General features: G+C 47.5%; 1 protein-coding gene across 1 annotated transcript in view; it reads left to right on the top strand.

Annotated features, from left to right (window-relative positions):
- The window catches only part of LOC102384784 (gamma-aminobutyric acid receptor subunit gamma-4), a 178773-nt gene that overhangs the window by 129624 nt on the left and 30439 nt on the right, over window positions 1-18710 (top strand). Inside the window, exons 6-7 of the mRNA XM_025208770.1 lie at window positions 11277-11414; window positions 15706-15858. Coding sequence (XP_025064555.1) covers window positions 11277-11414; window positions 15706-15858 — 291 coding nt within the window. The remainder of the gene's footprint in view (window positions 1-11276; window positions 11415-15705; window positions 15859-18710) is intronic.

The following is an 18710-nucleotide window of genomic DNA, read 5'->3' as shown; positions in this document are numbered from 1 at the left end:
TCTTCTCCCTCTAGCAGCACACACACTTACAGATTTTTATACCCTCAGTTCAGCTGCTCCGTAGCACCCTCAGTAGTGTAAATCATTGTCTTTTCTATTGACAAGGGGTTATCTGGTTTGGACCATCTCAGGAAACTGATTGATAATCAGGAAACACTTAAGATTAGGGAGTAACCCAAATACTTGGGAGCCAGCTTGAGATTCCTATGGGTGGCAGATATACTGATGGGATATCTCATGGTTTCTTCAGGAACAATAGATAGCTTGCAGCATCAGGATTTTGGATTTTTACTTGTTGTGCACAAGCCTCAGCTTAGCATGACTTTTCCAGATTTTGCTATAGTCTTTTAACAGGTTTAAGACAATTATTGGGGTGCTCATAACCTTTTGTGGAGAGGACTCCCACCAGTCGTCTCGGGAAAAGTATGACAACACCTGGGATTAGGGCTCCAGCAGGCTGGATGCTGTGATGAACCCTTAACCATTGTTCAAATGTTGCCCATACCCCCTCTGACTCGGTCTCTTGCCTCAGCATTCCCTAACCCGGCAACCGAGTTTTAGTCAATCAAGTTTAAATAGGCCTCCCATAGTGGGACCGGGGAATGTACGGCCCGAGATGCCTATTAAACTTAGAGCTCTGTGTGTGTGTCGGGGGGGGGGGAAGTCCTTAGCAAATCCAGATTAGAACTGGTCTGATAAATGCTGAGCTGGGTGTGTGTGAACATGGGTTGATTAACATTTGAAGCACAGATTCCCCATCATGCAGTGCTCCCCTGCTTCTCTGGTCCCAGAATTCACTGCAGTCTCTGCTTCAGGCTTTCTGTTCTCCATCTCTCATGTAAATGAATGGTCATCTGGTTCCATCTCGGATGTAAATGAGACCTAAGGCAATTGTTTCACTCTTATCACCCTTATCTGGTGAGGGTCTTAGGTGCGTCTCTCACTGCATCTTAATCAGTTTCGTTTAGCTAGAGGAGGGGAGGAAGCGGGGTGAGTCCTTTGTGAGTCAGACAGACTGCATCCTGTGCCAGGGTTGCCCAAGAACACAGAGCTGAGGCATAACACAGCCCACAGACATGGGGTTTCAATGGCATTCAACAACAGTGGGCTTTAGCTATGAGCATTCTCCCTGTGCTGCTGTGGTGACAAGCAGTGGCAGCAGTCAGGCCCTAGCAGCAACTTGTCCTCCTGCCTCTGCCTCAGTTGGCCTGTCTACACATGACACTACATTGCTGCAGTGACACACTACAGCGATGTAGCATCCATGGGTGTCTACACATGACTAGCAGCTACTTTGTCATAGCAGCATGCTCCCCCCACTATCGCGCACCGCTACAGTGAAGTTACTGCTAAAAATACCATGCAGTATGGGCAGTTACTGCACTTTGCTTTAGTACTTCCAAAAGGAAGTAGCAAAGCACCGCCCAGCAACAACAGTAGGGAAACACGTAGACACACCAGGTATGGTACATTCCAGCCCACAGTCAGAAAGGATTGCCTTCTTCTGGTATGAGGGATAGTATTTATTTATTATGGCTTACCCTATAGCCTGGTGAGTATTGCATTTGGCTGGGAGTTGAGAGGTTGGTCCGAGTCCCCTTGCATCAAGGACATCATTGAAACCCAGACCCCAACTTTATGGCTGTTTACTTTCCATACCCTCAGCTCCTGAGACAACACCTGGAAGTTCAAAATTCCCAGACAGGGGTAGTAGGACCCAGGGGAAGCCTGGTGGGCTCCTGCAACAGCAGGGCCTGTCTGGCCCCGCCCCCCCAGACAGAAGCCTCAACAGGGGCTTCTGGCCTGGGACCATGTGGCTGCACTGGTGCCGGAAACTCAGGTAAGGGGGCGGGGGGGAAGGGCAGGGGAGGAGCTGGTGCTGTGTGGGGGGAAAAGTGGCCCCTCCCCCAACCCATGGCCAGCGCTCCCTGCTGCAGCCCCTCGCAGTCCATGTGTGGCTGTCCTGAGCAGGTACAAACAGCCCCACGTGGGCTGCGAGTGGCTGTAGTGTGGGGTGCCAAGCACAGGGTGGGGAAGGAGGCACTTTTCCCGTGCTCAGCACCAGCTTATAACCTGCCCCTGCTGCCAGCCTGGGCCCCACACCAGCTCTGTGCTTGCTCATTGGGGCAGCAGCTGCTCTGCACAGAGGAAAGAGCCCCCTCCACCGCTGCCCGCCCAGAGCTCGCATGCTGGGCAGCACAGAGGCAGCAGTGGCAAACGCTCATCAGAAGAGTTTGTGTGACATCATTGCCTGCCATCTGTAAAGCTGCAGTAGTGTCTAAAGCTAGCACAGAGCAGCTACAGCTCACAGACGCCATTCTCCAATCACATGGGAATGGGCTGATACTATGGCAAGGGTCCAGGCACAGGGACCTATGCTGAGAATACTCAGTAACAGAGAGAAAGAATTGAGTCCATGTCCTAACTCAGGCAGGAGAGAAGAGCAAAAGGAAGCCCAGGCTCTCAAGCCTTTTCTACTGATTCTGAAAACATTACCTGCTATGTCAGGAGGAGTTAATTTTCTTACTAAATTTAGGCATGAATAAGAGCAATGAATGAATTGCTCTGGCTTTGTTTGGGCTTCCCCCATGCAGTCCTGCTACTACATCTCATTCCAGACACATAGCTTCCACTTTTGTGTCCATTCTTAGGCCAATATTGCTCTGCTGGTACTTCTTAGAATCTATGCTTTAATGCGCATTAGCCTATTTTAATGCACATTAAAGCATCACTTAAAAAGCATGCTCTTTAGCTAATGTGCATTAAGCTAGGCTCATGTGCATTTCCCTAGTACCACACAACAGAGGTACTAGATTTAATGAGTATTATCTAAAGTGAATTAATGCATGTGTAGGTGCACCCAGTAACTCTTGTAATTGCTTCACCAGGTCTTATACCTGACCTGCAGCACCTAAGGGAACCTATACATGAGTGCAGAGGCTGCTCCAGCATGCTGGAATTCCAGCCCATTGGAGCAGACTTGATTAATCAAGTCTGCTGGAGTGTGGCAATTACTGCACTTCAGCAGCCTCCTGCATCTCATAAATCAGCTTCCCCAAGTTTAAAAATGGTGGTGGGAGCACTTCAACTAAACTTGTCAAATGAGCTTTACCTCAAGCAACCCCACCACCATTTTTAAGTGAGGGGATGCTGACACACAACGTGCAGCGCCGCTTTAACTAAAGCAGCTCAGGGTTCATTGAGGGCAGGTACTGCCTGACTAACCTGGTTTCTTTTTATAATCAGGTCACAAAATCCCTGGATGAGGGTGTCAGGGTGGATGTCATCTTCCTGGACTGTAAGAAGGCCTTTGACATGGTTTCCCACCACATTCTCTTAAAAAAACTAGGTGACTGTGGCATTGATGCCTACACAGTCAGATGGGTGGCAAATTGGCTAGATGGTCACACCCAGAGAGTGGTGGTAGATGGGTCATTTTCAACCTGGAGGGATGTGAGCAGTGGAGTCCCCCAGGGCTTGGTCCTGGGGTGTGTACTGTTCAACATCTTTATCAGTGATCTGAATGTGGGTGTGGAATGGACACTGTCCAAATTCACTGACGACACTGAGTTGTGGGGCGAGGTGGGCACTCTGGAGGAGAGGGACAGAATCCAGCTAGATCTAGACAAATTACAGAGGTGGGCAGATGAGAATAGGATGGAATTCAACGCAGACAAGTGCAAGGTACTGCATCTAGGGAGAAGGAACCAGCAACACACCTATAGGCTGGGGAACACCCTTCTTGTTAACACAGTGGCAGAAAGGGATCTTGGAGTCATTGTTCACTCCAGGATGAACATGAGCTGCCAGTGCGAGGAAGCAGTCAGTAAGGCCAACTGCACCTTGTCGTGCATCTACAGATACATCACAAGCAGGTTCAGGGAGGTGATCCTTCCCTCTATGTGGCATTGGTCAGGCCACAGTTGGAGTACTACATCCAGTTCTGGGTGCTGCACTTCAAGAGGGCTGTGGCTAGCATTGAGAGGGTCCAGAGGAGGGCCACACGCATGGTCAATGGGTAGCAAGGCAGGCCTTATGAAGAGAGGCTAAAGGGCCTGAACCTATTCAGCCTCCACAAGAGAAGGCTGAGATTGGAGCCAGTAGCCATTTACAAACTCACCATTTACAAACTCACCAGGGGGACCAGCGGAAATTGGGGGAGGTTCTGTTCCCCCGGGCACCACATGGGGTTACTAGGAATAACAGCCACAAATTGTTAGAGAGAAGGTTCAGGCTGGACATCAGGAGACATGGCTTTGCAGTTAGGGCTGCCAGGGTCTGGAATGGGCTCCTAAGTGAGGTGGTACTCTCTCCTACCTTGTGGGCCTTCAAGAGGAAGCTGGACAGATATTTGACTGGGGTGATATGACTGGGACAGGGGGTTGGACCTGATGATCTGTTTAGGTCCCTTCCAACCCTAAACTCCATGATACTATCATACTAATTAAAGTGCCAACCCCTTACCCCAGAGCACATGTAAAAGTGCCATAATATTTCACCTTCTGCCCTTACAATTAAGGCTGTGTGAAATTTCACCAGCTGTTTCATTTCAACACTGTTTCAAGTTCATTTCCAGCTTGAAACAGTGAAATTGAAATGAAACAGAGGGCTTTGAAATAACCTTGAAATGAAACAAGGCCAATTTCGAGTTTCAAAAGTTTCAAAACGTTTCAAGTTTCAAAGCTGAAGCTGGGCTTGCCTGCAGGGAAACAGAAAGTAAGGAGAGGGAGGGGGAAGAGGGGGGAAGGACTGTTCTCATTATTGACTGTGTAGCTTGCCAGTGAGTGTCATCCTTCCCTGAGGTCCCTTCCAATCCCAGTTCTCTGGGGGAGGGATTCAAAAACAGCATAAAAGGCAGCATTGTTTGAACTGCCCTACTTTCTGCGTTGGAGTCTGTCACACCGTGAGTTGGCACTATAGGTTTAGCTCCTCCCCCAAGGTCAGGGTTCTCTCAACTCTCCTGCCATGTCTTGATTGTGTATATAAGAAGGAGGGGGTTCAGTGGTGTCTTTCTTTCCCCTTTTGTCCTGGGGCAGGGTACTCATGGGTGCGTTGTGGTGTTCCTCGGGGCTCCACCTCCCCTACACCCCATCCACACACCAACCATTTGGGTACGCAGGTTTGCATCCTGACGTGATGTCTACCCCTTAGCCATGGGGTCCAACATAGATGGCAATGCTCCGGTTTGTCGGTCAGATGAAGATTTGCTCCGGTAGCCTGGACCCCCTATCCTCAGGGTCTGAGCCTCAGATGACAGGCGTCCTCTCTGAAAGGAGGACCTACCTGGTTTTCTTTAATGAGAAGAGACTGGGAACAATCTGTCCCCAGCTTGCTGCCAGCCACTGCTCCCGCTCAACCGCTGCGGGGCCATGACTATGGAGTCTCCGCTCCTGGAGTCTGGAGCTCCCCTCCAACCAGCGGTTTCCTGGTTGGCTTCTCCCCCCATGCCAGCTTCTGGTGGTGTTTTTAAACTTCCCATGGTGGCAGCGTCAGCTGCTGCAGTCAGCTGGCTGCAGCCCCACCTGGAAAGCAGCTGCTTGAAGAGCCAGTGGAATGCCGGCTCGCACAGCTCCTGCTCCATCCCTACCTGTCCAGATGGTAAGTTTCCCAGGGTGCAGGGGGGCTCTCTTTTCCCCTTCAGAAACTCCGGGTGTTGTCCTCAGTGTTCCCGGTGCCTGTGGGAGCTTCTTGCCACTACAGACCTCCCCACTTAAGCTGCCTTGAGGTGTCTTGATATCTTGCTGTGCATCCTGAGTTGTCTGGTGCTGCTTCCCGTGTACTTGGTGCGGCTACTCAGCTGGCTCATCCAGACTGATGTATCTGGAGAGGAAATCCACCACAAGGTTATCTTTACTGGGGTGATGCATGACTGCGAACTTAAGAGGTTGCAGAGCAAGTGCCCAGTGGGTTATACGAGTGTTCTCTATGTGGGTTTTGTTTAGCCACTGAACTGGGGCATGATCCATTACTACCAGGAACTCCCAGCCCATCAGATAGTATTTAAAATATTCTACCACCCAGCATATAGCTAGGCACTCCTTTTCTATTGAGAATTGCATAGACTCTTGAGGAGTATCCCACAAAGTGAATAATAGTGGGGTTAATACTGTGTCCCACCTAATGGGTCTTCTTGTGCGCATCTCCTGAGCATCCTCTTGATGGTCTCGTTGAGTCTTTCTACTAACCCATTGGTCTGGAGGTGATAAACTTCCGATGGTTGATGCCCAGGGTGCTGCATAGTGCTTTCATTACTCCCGAAACAAAGTTAGTCCCCTGGTTGGTTAGTATTTCATGGGGGATTCCCACATGAGCCGTCCACTTTAACAGCTCTTCAGCCACTCAAGTACCCGTGATTGACATAAGTGGAACTGCTTCTGGAAAATGTGTTGCATAGTTCACCAAGACTAATACATATTGGTACCCCCCCATGAGACTTTGGCAGGGTCCCATGATATCCAGCACTATGTGGGAGAAGGGCATCTCAATCACCAGCATGGGTTGCAAGGGGGCCCTCTGAGGCCTCCACTTATGGGATCTCTGACACCTGGGACATGCTGCACCCCAACTATCCACATCATCTTGCAGCCGGGGCCAGAAGAAATCATGGACCAGTCTTGCCCTGGTCTTGTTGCACCCTAGATGGCCCCCTAATAGGGAGTTGTGTGCCAGCCTCCAAATTTGCTGGCAGAATGGGGCCAGGGCCAGCAGCTGGCATCTGTCTGCAATCCCCTGACCCCTCTGGATCCGATACAGCAGACCCCCTGTTACCTCATAATAGGAGGCACTCCTGGACGTCCCTTCTCCTGGGTCCTCAGTGACCAACTGTTGCAGTTCCAGATGTTCCTGCAGTGCTTGACGAAATTGCACTGCGCTGGTCACCTGACCCATATCTATACCGCCCTGCACAAGTACATCCTGCTGGGAGGATGTTTCCCCTGCCCAGCCCTCGCCTCTATGTAATTGCTTCCTTTCTTCTTCTGTTGCTCTTACTCATTGTAGCACCGTGTAAATAGGTCCCCATTCTTGGCCCAGGACTATTTCACATGCCAACACCAGGGTCAGTCCGACCCTTAGTTCTCCTTGAAACTCTGTTACTCTCGACAGGAGATAGCAACTCTGGAAGTGCATTTCACCACCCAAGATGCAGGTCATAACCAGGGGTCTGGCCTCCCTCACACCTGCTTTCAGCGCTAGATCTGCTCAGAGTAAGGACTGTGAATACCCTGTGTCCAGGGTAGCTCATACCTCCCAGCCGCTGATCAAGGCCATCACTACTGGTCATTCCCAGCCTTCCTCCTGTAGTGCTGCACCAAAACTACAATCCATGGATCCGCCCCATTTGGCTTCCCTTGACTTATCTCTAGGGCTGGGAGGTGGAACCAAGCCTCGACTTAACTCACAGAAGCCCAGTCCGCACTCCCTTGCAATACAGCCGGTCCGGCCACAACGATAGCAGACAACACCCCTTGCTGTCCCCTTCTGGGGCACTATCCTTTTCTCCTCTTCCTGGGTCATGCCCCAAGTCGGGGCCTGGAAGCCTTGTCTGTGACTACGCTCATTCTCTGAGATGGAAAAAGCCTCAGTGAGGTGGAGGGCCACTTCGCTGTTCCGTGGTTGGTGTCATCTCACCCATATCTGGGTGTCTTCCTCTAGGTCCCAAAGGAATTGTTCCAGAAGAACCTGGTCTATGACCCTATCTCAGTCATACTGGTTCATGGGGAGCCACTTATTCAATGTGTCTTGTAGGTACTGGAGTAAGCTATGAGGCCTCTTGATGTCTTTTGCCTCCCATGCTCAGAAGGTCTATCTATAGCTCTTGGGTGAAATCTCAATCCTGTATAGGATTGCTGCCTTCACTGTGTTGTAATTGCCTGGGCCTTGTCCACCACTAGGGCACCCAACTGATGAGCCTACTGAGTATGGTCCAACCCCATCTGTAGGGCTGTCCAATTGAACACCTAAATGTAGGCTTCGGGGTCATCATCACATGTCATCCACGGCATCTTGAACAAGGCTGCATTCCACTGCATCCATTCTTGTTGGTGGGTGCCCTGTAGCTGCTGTATTTCTAGCACTTGTCTGATCACCTGGATGGCTTATATCAGAAGTTTGGTGTGGGCTACAGGCAGCAGCTGCATGGTTGACTCTGCCCAGGTTGGGATCACTGATCCGCTACAGTGGGAGCCAAGTTCCCGACCAATGCACCACCATCATGCTGTGAGTCAGCACTATAGATATGGCTCCTTCCCCAAGGTCGGGGTTCCCTCAACTTTTCTGCCACATCTTGATGGTGTATATAAGAAGGAGGGGGTTCTGTGGTGTCTTTCTTTCCCCTTTTGTCCTGGGACGGGGTACTCATGGGTGAGTTGTGGTGTTCCTCAGGGCTCCACCTTCCTTACCCCTCATCCACATGCCAGCCATTTGTGTATGCAGGTCTGCACCCTGACATGATGTCTACCCCTTGACTGTGGGGTCCAGTGTAGATGGCAATGTTCCAGTTTGTCATCTGGATGAAGATTTGCTCCAATAGCTCCAACCCCCTATCCTCAGGATCTGAGCCTCGAATGACAGGCATCCTCTCCGAGAGGAGCACCTACCTGGTTTTCTTTAATGAGAAGAAGTAGGGAACAATCCATCCCCAGCTTGCTGCCAGCCACTGCTCCTGCTCAACTGCCACGGGGCTGTGCCTACAGAGTCTCTGCTTCTGGAGCCTGGAGCTCCCCTTCAACTAGCACTCTCCTGGCCAGCTTCTCCCCCCATGTCAGCTTATGGCAGGGTTTTTAAACTTCCTGTGGTGGTTCCATCAGCTGCTGCAATCAGCTAGCCACCACCCCTCCTGGGAAGCAGCTGTTTGAAGAGCTAGTGGAATGCCGGCTCATACGGTTCCTGCTCTGTCCCCACCTGTCCGTATGGTTAGTTTCCCAAAGTGTGGGAGGATCTCTTTTCCCCTTCAGAAACTCCAGGGGTTGTCCCTGGCATTCCCAGTGCCTGCTTGGGCTTCTCACCACCACAGTATCACTTACTGAGCTGTGTGTTCCAGCAGCTCAGCATCAGACAACTACGGCTAACAGCACTTATCTTGTAAAGGATTCCCTACTTGCTAGCCTAGCAAGAGGGATTTCAGAATACCTTTTTCTTCTAGACACTTTTATTTTATTATTATATTCATTGATGTATTCTTTTTTGAATGTTATACTTATATTGGATAGGGTTACTATTGAATTTAATGTATATAGGAAGGAAAATACATTTAAATTTTATTTCTATACATTTAAAGCTTTGCAGCATACATCCTACATTATAGAACATATATAAGATGAAAAATATATTTATATTTGTTTTTATACATTTATTCTTTGCACCACACCTACACTTTTTAATTTATATAGGGAGAAAGATATATTTATATTGGTTTTCACTGCACCACACCTATGTTATTGAATTTATATAGGGAGAAAGTGCTATTTTTATCAGTTTCATACATTTCTTCACTGCACCACACCTTCATTTTTGAATGTATATAGCGATAAAGTCCTATTTCTATTGGTTTCATACATTTCTTTAATGCACCATAACTTCATTTTTAAATTTATATAGAACTGCGAAAACATTTATATATTTGTAGAAAAGGAAGACATGAAACACATCATAAAGCATGGTGGAAAGGCAGGTGGCTATCCTTCATGGAGGTGTTGTCCCCAAAGGACAGTGGGTTCGTGCCCGGTGCGCTTGTGCCAATAAACACACAGAGGTGAAGGATCCAACTTAATCTTTATTTCTGCGCAGAAAGTGGTGCTTGGCAATCATTTGCAAAGCAAGCACACCCGCCCCAGTGGGCGTCTGCCTTATATAGCTACGTAACAGGTTAAACTTGCTGATGTGATGAAATGTATAGCAAGCCCAGCAAGTAACCCCCCTTCCAGCTCCCCCCCAAGTAAGCCCCCTTCCAGCTCCGGATCTTTGTTGATACAGCTTTCCTTCTAGCAAGGTCATCAATTAAACAACTAAGCAACAAGCGATCTCTCGCAGCCTAAACAACCTAATCTATGCCCTTGGTTAGATAAAATACTTTTTCAAAACATACAAAGCTGTTCCCGAAGAAGAAAATGCATAGTGAAAGTTCAGGGGATCTCTGCTGGACATGGCTTCCAGCCCTACCTCTGTCCCTAGGGATTTGGCCAGGTGCCCCTGAAACAAGGGGTGCTTATCAGAGGAACGGAGAATGGGGTAGAAGAAGAGCTGTAAGTCCCCCCGACACACACCAAACTGAGACTCAGCCTCTTTCCTCCAGCTAGATGGGATGAGGCTCCTACAAACAGCAAAGAGAGGGGAACAGTGCCAGTGCCACTGCCTGTGCCCGTGCCCGAGACTGCATCCCCTCCATGAGCACCAGCCATAATCCACCACCACCACCATGATGACAACAACAAGCAGCAGCACAAGCACCAGCACCAGCATGGCAGCCTACTCCACCCCTATTTCACTTCCCATGCTGAGCCCTCCAGTGCCAGAGGAAGAGCTGGCACTGGATCTGGATCTCAGTTCCCCAGCAAGGGAAATTCTAGGGAAGGAAGGAGAATCATTTGATTTTGTGCTCAACACCCCTCAAGTTTCCCCTAGAGCCAAGTCTCTTTCCCCAAAAGGCTCTTCAGAGGAGGTTGATGTACAGGTGAAGGCAAGTGGCTCAGCTGAGTCTGCCCCTCCTCTTGCTGTGTCTCTGCCTTCTGATGAGGAGGAAAATGCAGCAGCATCCACACATGAACCCACACCCCAGAAGCAAGTGACTAGTGTGGTCTGGGATCATTTTTATCTGGCAGGTGATCCCACATACACTATCTGCCTGGACTACCGATCAAAAACTGGCCAGGGCAAGGGAACAAAACATATGAGCACCATGGGGATTGCTGATGCATCTCTGCGGGCACCACCCCCTTGCCCTTGCTCCTCCTCAGCCTGGCACCAGTGGGAGTGTGTCCATCAAAATATCAAAATGCAAGTCGAAATGGAACAGTGCCATTTTGCACAGCCCTACTTACAATCATTCCAATGCAACTCAGTGCTGGCCTGTGTTTGTAATTTACCCAGAACAATAGGATCCCATTCATGATCACAGTCTGAGCATTACCACAATAAAAATACTGAACGGCAATAATCATAGAAATGGATAATCTATTACCATTGTACCTGGAGCATATGGCACTGGAGAGGCATGAAAAGCATTCTATGGAAGACGTTGCATATCACTCACTCTGTGGTATCCCTTGCCCATTTTTCAGATGGTTATCCAAGAGAAGAGATCATCTACCGCTGGAGACGTTACTCTATTGAGGTCTCTGATCAACGCACCTGGAGGCTTTACCAGTTTGACTTCACAGGCCTGAGAAACACATCAGAAGTTCTCAGAACTGGAGCTGGTAAGGCACACTCATCTGAAAGAATCACTACCATGTTATGGAGAGGGGTAGAGGGTCCTCTGCACATCTTGGGAGGCCACATGCATGTAGGAGGTCTACAGGGGAAGGGGGTACAGTAGGAAACAGAAAGTGGAGAAGGTGCAGGTAGACACAACCTCAAGTAAGATTCTTCAGGGAGTGAGAGAGCGAGCACGAGAGTGCCCAGGGAAGGGCAGCACAGATACAGGATGTCCTTCAACCTTAATAGCGGGAGGTAAGAATGGAAACATGGGCTTCCCACAGGGAGCCTAAAAATGAAAAAACATTTAAAAAAATGCCTATTTAGAAACAGTAAGCAGGAGGGAAATTGGATGAAAGCAGTAGCAGGGGTCAGCAGGGAAGGCAGCAAGGGTGTGACTGAGAAGTGGATTAGTGGAATTATAGGTAGAGTTTTGTCCCAGAAGAGCTTCTGTTTCTCAGCCTCACGGGATAGAAATGTCCTGTTTGTGCCCATAGCTGATCATGTGTCATGATGCCAGCCCATTTCCAGGAGTCTACATGGCAGTTTAACAGGTGCAACATTATGCAGAAGCGGCTTGCAGTCATGGTGCAGCTGGCAGAACATCCTGAGGCTGCACTCAGGATCTGTCCAATAGCCTGTCCATGTTGGTGACCTGGTATTGACACAACCCTTTCAGTGGCATGCAGTCAACATGGGCAGATAAAGCCAGAGTTGGATGTGATATACAAATTCCCATGTTCCACTGTGCTGGAACACCATACTTCAAAAACCTGCAGCTACATATATGGTTGCTAGATTTTCAGTGATGATAACACTGGAAAAGAGAGATTATTCAGCCCCTGTACCTCTGCAGTAGTTTTACTGATACCATTAGTAGATTGAGACTATCTGAATTCCCCTTCTCCAGTCACTACCTTTGATAACCTCATCAGGGTACTAGGAACTTTCCATCATCCACAAACTGTAGCTCTGTAAACTTGGCTTCCCCTAGTTAGATTCACAGATCTGATCTATTTTGTTTTCAGTACTTGTATCCATTATGTTTAGAACAGCAGATTTTAGCACTGCTTTGGCTTCCCTCCCTTTCTGGAGCAAGCTTTTACTCTCTCAGCAAATGACATGAGACTCCTGTCTGGCTGGAAAAAACAACTATAAATGGAAAAAATTAAATTGGTGGGGGGAAAAACCTGACCCTGTCCATGACATGGGAATATTAGCCATGTGAAGAAATTGTCCCAAATGGGTTAATTACTATCTGCAAGAGGGCTGCTGCCATATTGGGATGTGTTAAATCATGAAAGAGGCAGCATCAAGGTATCAGTTGGTATATGGGGGAGCTAAGTTAATCCTGCCATGAAAGAGAAGTGAATTCTACTGTTATCCATTATACATTAATTTCAGAGGTCTTTTCATTTAGGAGATCCGAGCATACCAGCCATCAGAGAGCATTCACCTCATTGGAAAGGAGGGAACCAGTTATGATTATGAGGGAGGTTGCTGTACAATCTGGGGTCATGGTTTCATAGTTTCATAGCAGATTATCAAGTCTGACCCCCTGCAATGGGCAGGAAAGAATGCTGGGGTCAGATGACCCTGGCTAGGTGATTATCTAGCCTCCTTTTGAAGACCCCCAGGGTAGGAGTGAGCACCACTTCCCTTGGAAGTTGGTTCCAGATCCTAGTCACCCTGAATGTGAAGTAGTGCTTCCTGATGTCTAGCCTGAACCTACTCTCTTTCCACTTGTGGCCATTATTCCTAGTTACTCCTAGTAGTGCTCAGGGAACCAGGGACTCTCCCGTTCCCTGCAGGTCCCCCCTGGTAAGCTTATAGACAGCCACCAGATCCCTTCTCAGCCTTCTCTTGTGGAGGCTGAACAGGTTCAGGTCCCGTAGCCTCTCTTTGTAGGGTCTGCCTTGCTGCCCCCTGACCATGCGAGTGGCCCTCCTCTGGACCCTCTCAATGCTGTCCACATCCCTCCTGAAGTGCGGCATCCAGAACTGGATGCAGTACTCCAACTGCGGCCTGATCAATGTTGCATAGAGAGGAAGGATCACCTCCTTGGACCTGCTCGTGATGCATCTGTGGATGCATGACAAGGTGCGGTTAGCCTTACTGACCACATCCTCACATTGTCGGCCCATGTTCATCTTGGAATCAATAATGACTCCAATATCCTTTTCTGCCTCTGTGCTGACAAGAAGGGAGTTCCCCAGCCTGTAGGTATGCTGCTGGTTCTTTCTGTCTAGGTGCAGTACCTTGTACTTGTCAGTATTGAATCCCATCCTATTCTCATCCGCCCACTCCTGTAACCTGTCCAGATCTAGTTGTAGCCTGTCCCTCCCTTCTATCATACCCACCTCTCCCCACATCTTAGTGTCATCTGTGAATTTGAACAAGGTGCTTTTCACCCCCTTGTCCAAGTTGCAGATTAAGATGATGAACAGCGACCTGGGGGACCCCACCACCCACATCCCTCCAGGTCGAAAATGACCCGTCCACCACTACCCTCTGGGTGCGGCCCTCTAGCCAATTTGTGACCCATCTGACTGTGTAGGTATCAACGCCATAGTCACCTAATTTTTTAATGAGAATGAGGTGAGAGACAGTGTTGAAGGCCTTCCTAAAGTCCAGAAAGACTACATCCACTGCGACACCTGCATCTAAGTATTTTGTGACCTGGTCGTAAAAGGCAACCAGGTTGGTCTGATGGCACCTGCCCCTAACGAACCCATGTTGGTTGAAAAATCAGTTGCAGATATATGCAGACAAGACACTGTCAATACTACTAATCTTATCTCTACAGCCAGTAAAACTTCCTCTCCCCCACCAAACAAGCAAGGTAAAATTTTCAAATGTTTCTTATATACTGTTACAAGTCAAGAGAAACAGAACCACTGAAACATACCTCTTTTGCCATCTATTTTCCCTGTTATATCAACTGGCTAAGGAGCAATGAACATGTGTTAGAACATCAAAAAGAACTGCCCTTTGCCAACAGTTCATGGTTAATAAAGATTAGAAGCCAAAGTTAGCAGCTTACCAGAGAGTGCATGGAGAGTAAAGCAAGGGCTGAGCAGCTCAGAATCAAACTGAACTGACAGACAAAGGAGATTTCTGCCTATGAAATAAAAAAAGAGCCAGACCCCCCAGGCAGATGCACAAGGTCAGTCTGATGGCTACATTCAAGATGACAGCAATGGACCAATGATAGGCACCTGCAGACCAATAATGGCACTGATAGGCACCTGCAGAATAGATATGAGAATCCCAGTGGACAGGTCCCTTGCTACAGAAATAACAAGAAGGGGGGATGTTAAATCATATCAGGCAGACAAGACTGAGCCCTAAATTACATGGATTTCATTCTGTTATTACCTACTCATTCTCATTACGTGCCTTCCCATGCCAGGAGCAACAATCTGTTCTTCACACCACCTCCCTCTAGCCCACACTGAGAAGGGTTAGCTCTGTAGGTCTGTTATGTCTAGGTGAGCACTGAAACAAGGCTCTGGGTCATCTCCTTATTCCAAAGGAAAGGCTAGTCCAATGGCCTTCACTTCTCTGATGTGCTCCATCAAGTCAATCTAACATTTTTTGTTGCAAGTTCCTATGGGTAACTTCACAAATGGCTCTACTTTTCTACCTGGAATGCAATACTATTGGCTCAAATGCCTACTGCTTTACTCCATTATAATTCATTAAAATCAAATATATCTTTCCCCGATTAAAGAGCAAGTGAAAGGGAAGGAAGATCTGTCCCATTACCCATAAAGTTGCTTCTACAACATTGGGATGAATCTTCAGAAATAGAATAAAATGTGGCCCTTATCCAGAATTATCCAGTAAGCAGAAGAGAAGATCCAGAGCTGAAGTTTAGGAAAGGGGGACATAGGGAATGATTGGTGGAAAATCCTAAGCTCTGGAAATTCAGACTGGCTAGTTCCAGCCAAGGCCTGGGCCCTGATGAGCTCTAGATTGTCCTTATGAGGTACCAACCTGTATTGCCTCTGTAGGGATCTTAGACATCTAACCTCATCATTCAGAGTTGACCCCCTGGGGCATAGTACCTTTTTTGTGGATATGCTGAAGTCTAAATAGATGCATCTATAAGATGCTGCCCTTAGTCTCATCTTGCTTTGGAATGAGAATAAACATATTGCAAATGGTGAGGAACTGAGGTGCTGTTGCAATGCAGTGTTGTAGGGATGATAAACAGCAGGAGTAAAGAGACTTTGGCCAAACAAAATCATATTACTCTGACTTGTGTGCCTTTTTATGGCCTTCTCCTAGGTGAGTACATGGTGATGACTGTTTCCTTTGACCTGAGTAGGCGGATGGGCTATTTTGCCATTCAGACCTATATCCCGTGCATCTTGACAGTAGTTTTGTCCTGGGTTTCCTTCTGGATCAAGAGAGACTCCACACCGGCCAGAACTTCTCTAGGTAAGGCAGATGTTGCATATTATACCACCAGTGATTATTGTCTCATCAGGGTGCATGCAACCAGCTGGCAAGCAACAGTTTCCAAAGCATCTAAATAAGCTGAACAGGACTAATGAAAGCCAATATGATTTTTACTAGCCAATTGCCATCAAGAATGACCAGGGGTCTGGGTGGGGGGGAAGGCAGTGACAGAGGCCCAGCCCCCCCACCCCAGTCCAGGCCCACCCCTGGCCCCACCATCATCGCCGACACCAAGGCACACCCACTCCTCTCCCCCCCACCCCTGCATCATACCCACCTGGGGACAAGAGGAGTGGGCTCAGGGTCAATGCAGGGGAGGGGGGTTGGGGAGGAGTGGGCCTGGGCCCCCTAGCTGCTGCTACGGCTACGTCGAGCTGGGCCTGCTGTTCCCCTCCTCCCCACACCGTGGCGGGCTGGCTTTTCCCCTGCTTGGGCCTGCCCTATGTTGCCCTCCCCACCCCACATTGGGCCCAGGCCCACTTGCCCCACCCCCACATTACCTGTTTCCATCAGCCAATCAGAGTGCAACTAAAGCGTTATGGACAGACAGACAGACAGACAGACTTAGACTTTTATAATATTAGAATGTTTGTTCCATCACTTAGGTGCTTTTGAAATTTTTACCCAGCATCCTGAGTGATATCGTTCATCCCTCTGCCAGGTGTACTCTTGAGGCAGACCAATGAATCCAGGTGCACTTAAATAATCATCACCAAATGAAGCAGATCAGCTGTGCCAGGATGCAACCTGCAGGACAACAGGCAACATGTTCCCTGTTTGTAGAGAACTGCCTCAGGGAATCTCAAGGCTGTGCCTCTGTAAGCAAGGAAAGCTAGGGTTTCCCCACTTAGAGATGTACCCCAGAGCTTATCTTTGTATAAGCAGAGAAAGTTGAGGTTCTCCACTTCCAGAAATGAGCCCCAGGGAATCTTCAGAATGCATCTCTGTAAGTGGGGAAAGTCAGGCAGGTGCTTTCAGGGCTTTAGGAGTCTGATCCTTGAATAGGTTGTGCAGGATTGGAGCTCTCAAGCCCTGAATACACCTGCCCAGGACAGTTGGAGAGTGAAGGCAGCTCCAGGATGCCCTCACCTCTTGTACCATAAACTTAACAGACATCTGCTGCAATAGTGTCATAAAATTATTGCCATCTTTGTTGTAGCCATAAATTTGGGTATTTGTGGTATAACACATGGTATAAATCTGTTTGCTGTCCCTTTGTGCCTCCATAAAATTTTCTATGGCAGCACAAAAGCAACATCTATTTATACCCTAAGAGAGAAACCCTGGCATGTGCCCTCCTTCAGTGGTAGAAAAGCTGGTGACAGGAAAAAAGAACTGCCATTTACTACATCAAACCATTGGTCCATCTTGCCCAGTCTCCTGTGTCACAATGGCAGACAGTGGATGCTGAAAGGGAGAGTGAACTGGGTATGACCATGGCTTTTTCCACTGTTCCTCTCTCACTTGCAGCCTCCAGCATTTAAGGCCTAGGAAGTTTTGATTCAGAGGCTGTGCCCCTAACTCATGCTGAAAAGCTACTGCTGCACCTTTCCTCCAAGAATTTATCCAATCCTTTCTTTAATCTGGCTAAACTGTCAGCTTCCACATCATCTTGTGGCAATAAGTTCCATCCACATTTTAATTACAGGGTGTGTGGAAAAGAACCTATTTTTTTAGGTTTAAACTTACTACTTACTAGAGATGTAAAATTTCTGTACATTTTGAAGTTATGGGGAAAAAAAACATTTTTTTCTGGAAAAAAATGGAAATTTGGGGGGAAATTGAAATATACGCAATACTTATTTTCTTAGCGCCCTTTACAGGTCTAAATTTACTTTGGTACTTTAAGAACATAAAATGCATTATGTATAACTTGATTTGCTCATAAAATCATCATGTTTGATATATTTATTAAATTTAAAAGTATAGTTTATTCAGACACAAATTACAAATTTACTAGTTGAATTTACTTTAAAATGTTTTAAATTTTTGTTACAAATGGAGCTACAAGCTGCTGAACTCTAAGGAACCTAGCATCTCTTAGTTTTTGCCAGTTTATAAGAAGCAGGCAAAAATTAATGTTGAAAATAGAAGAAATCATCAACATTATAGTAAAACAGAGAAAGTTATTATGTATTCTAGACTTAGTCTCCTCCACAGTGTCAAGCAGATACAGAAAGCACTCATTTTTAGAAAAAGAGCTGGAAAAAAAAAGGAAAAAAATACCAAGACTCATTGAATACAAATTTTGCTACATGAAACTTTGTCTAATCAGTCTCGTTTTCTGAGCTATTGCTATCAGGAGTTTCTGCTTCTTCTGATTCTTCATTTCATCGTTTTCATGGACTTCTGAAAACTGAAGGTTTGCCTGGATTGAGACAAGCTTCTCTACTCTTTCACATGTTCATTTATTTCTTGATTTGGTGTGAGTATTTCCAAACATAGACCAGTTTCTTTCACATGCTACAGAAGATGGAGGAATCTGAAGCAGGCGAGAAGCAAGAGGAGTCAGAGGCTGTGTCGTGCAAAGGCCTTGCCACTATGTTGCAGGAGGGATGTGGTTGCCAGTATCCCAAACTGCATTCCTGGACTGAATACCTGAAGATGTTCTATATTCTGCAACATTTGAAAGTATCTTTCCAACATCAAGTCCTAAGTGTATTGCTTGTTTTGTAATCCAGTCAAATGCAGTAGCAGACAGTTCTGCCTTTGAATCTTGGATCCATGAGATTTGCAGCAGCATGAAGTGATTGGCAACAAACATTCTTCCCATCTGTTAATAAAGTCTTTCACTTTTCTTTCTTCTGTGCTTGTAAGTGGAGATATATTTA

The sequence above is a fragment of the Alligator sinensis genome, unplaced genomic scaffold (genome assembly GCF_000455745.1).
Source record: "Alligator sinensis unplaced genomic scaffold, ASM45574v1 scaffold879_1, whole genome shotgun sequence".
NCBI lineage: Eukaryota > Metazoa > Chordata > Crocodylia > Alligatoridae > Alligator > Alligator sinensis.
This window is presented reverse-complemented; position numbering and strand designations above follow the sequence as displayed.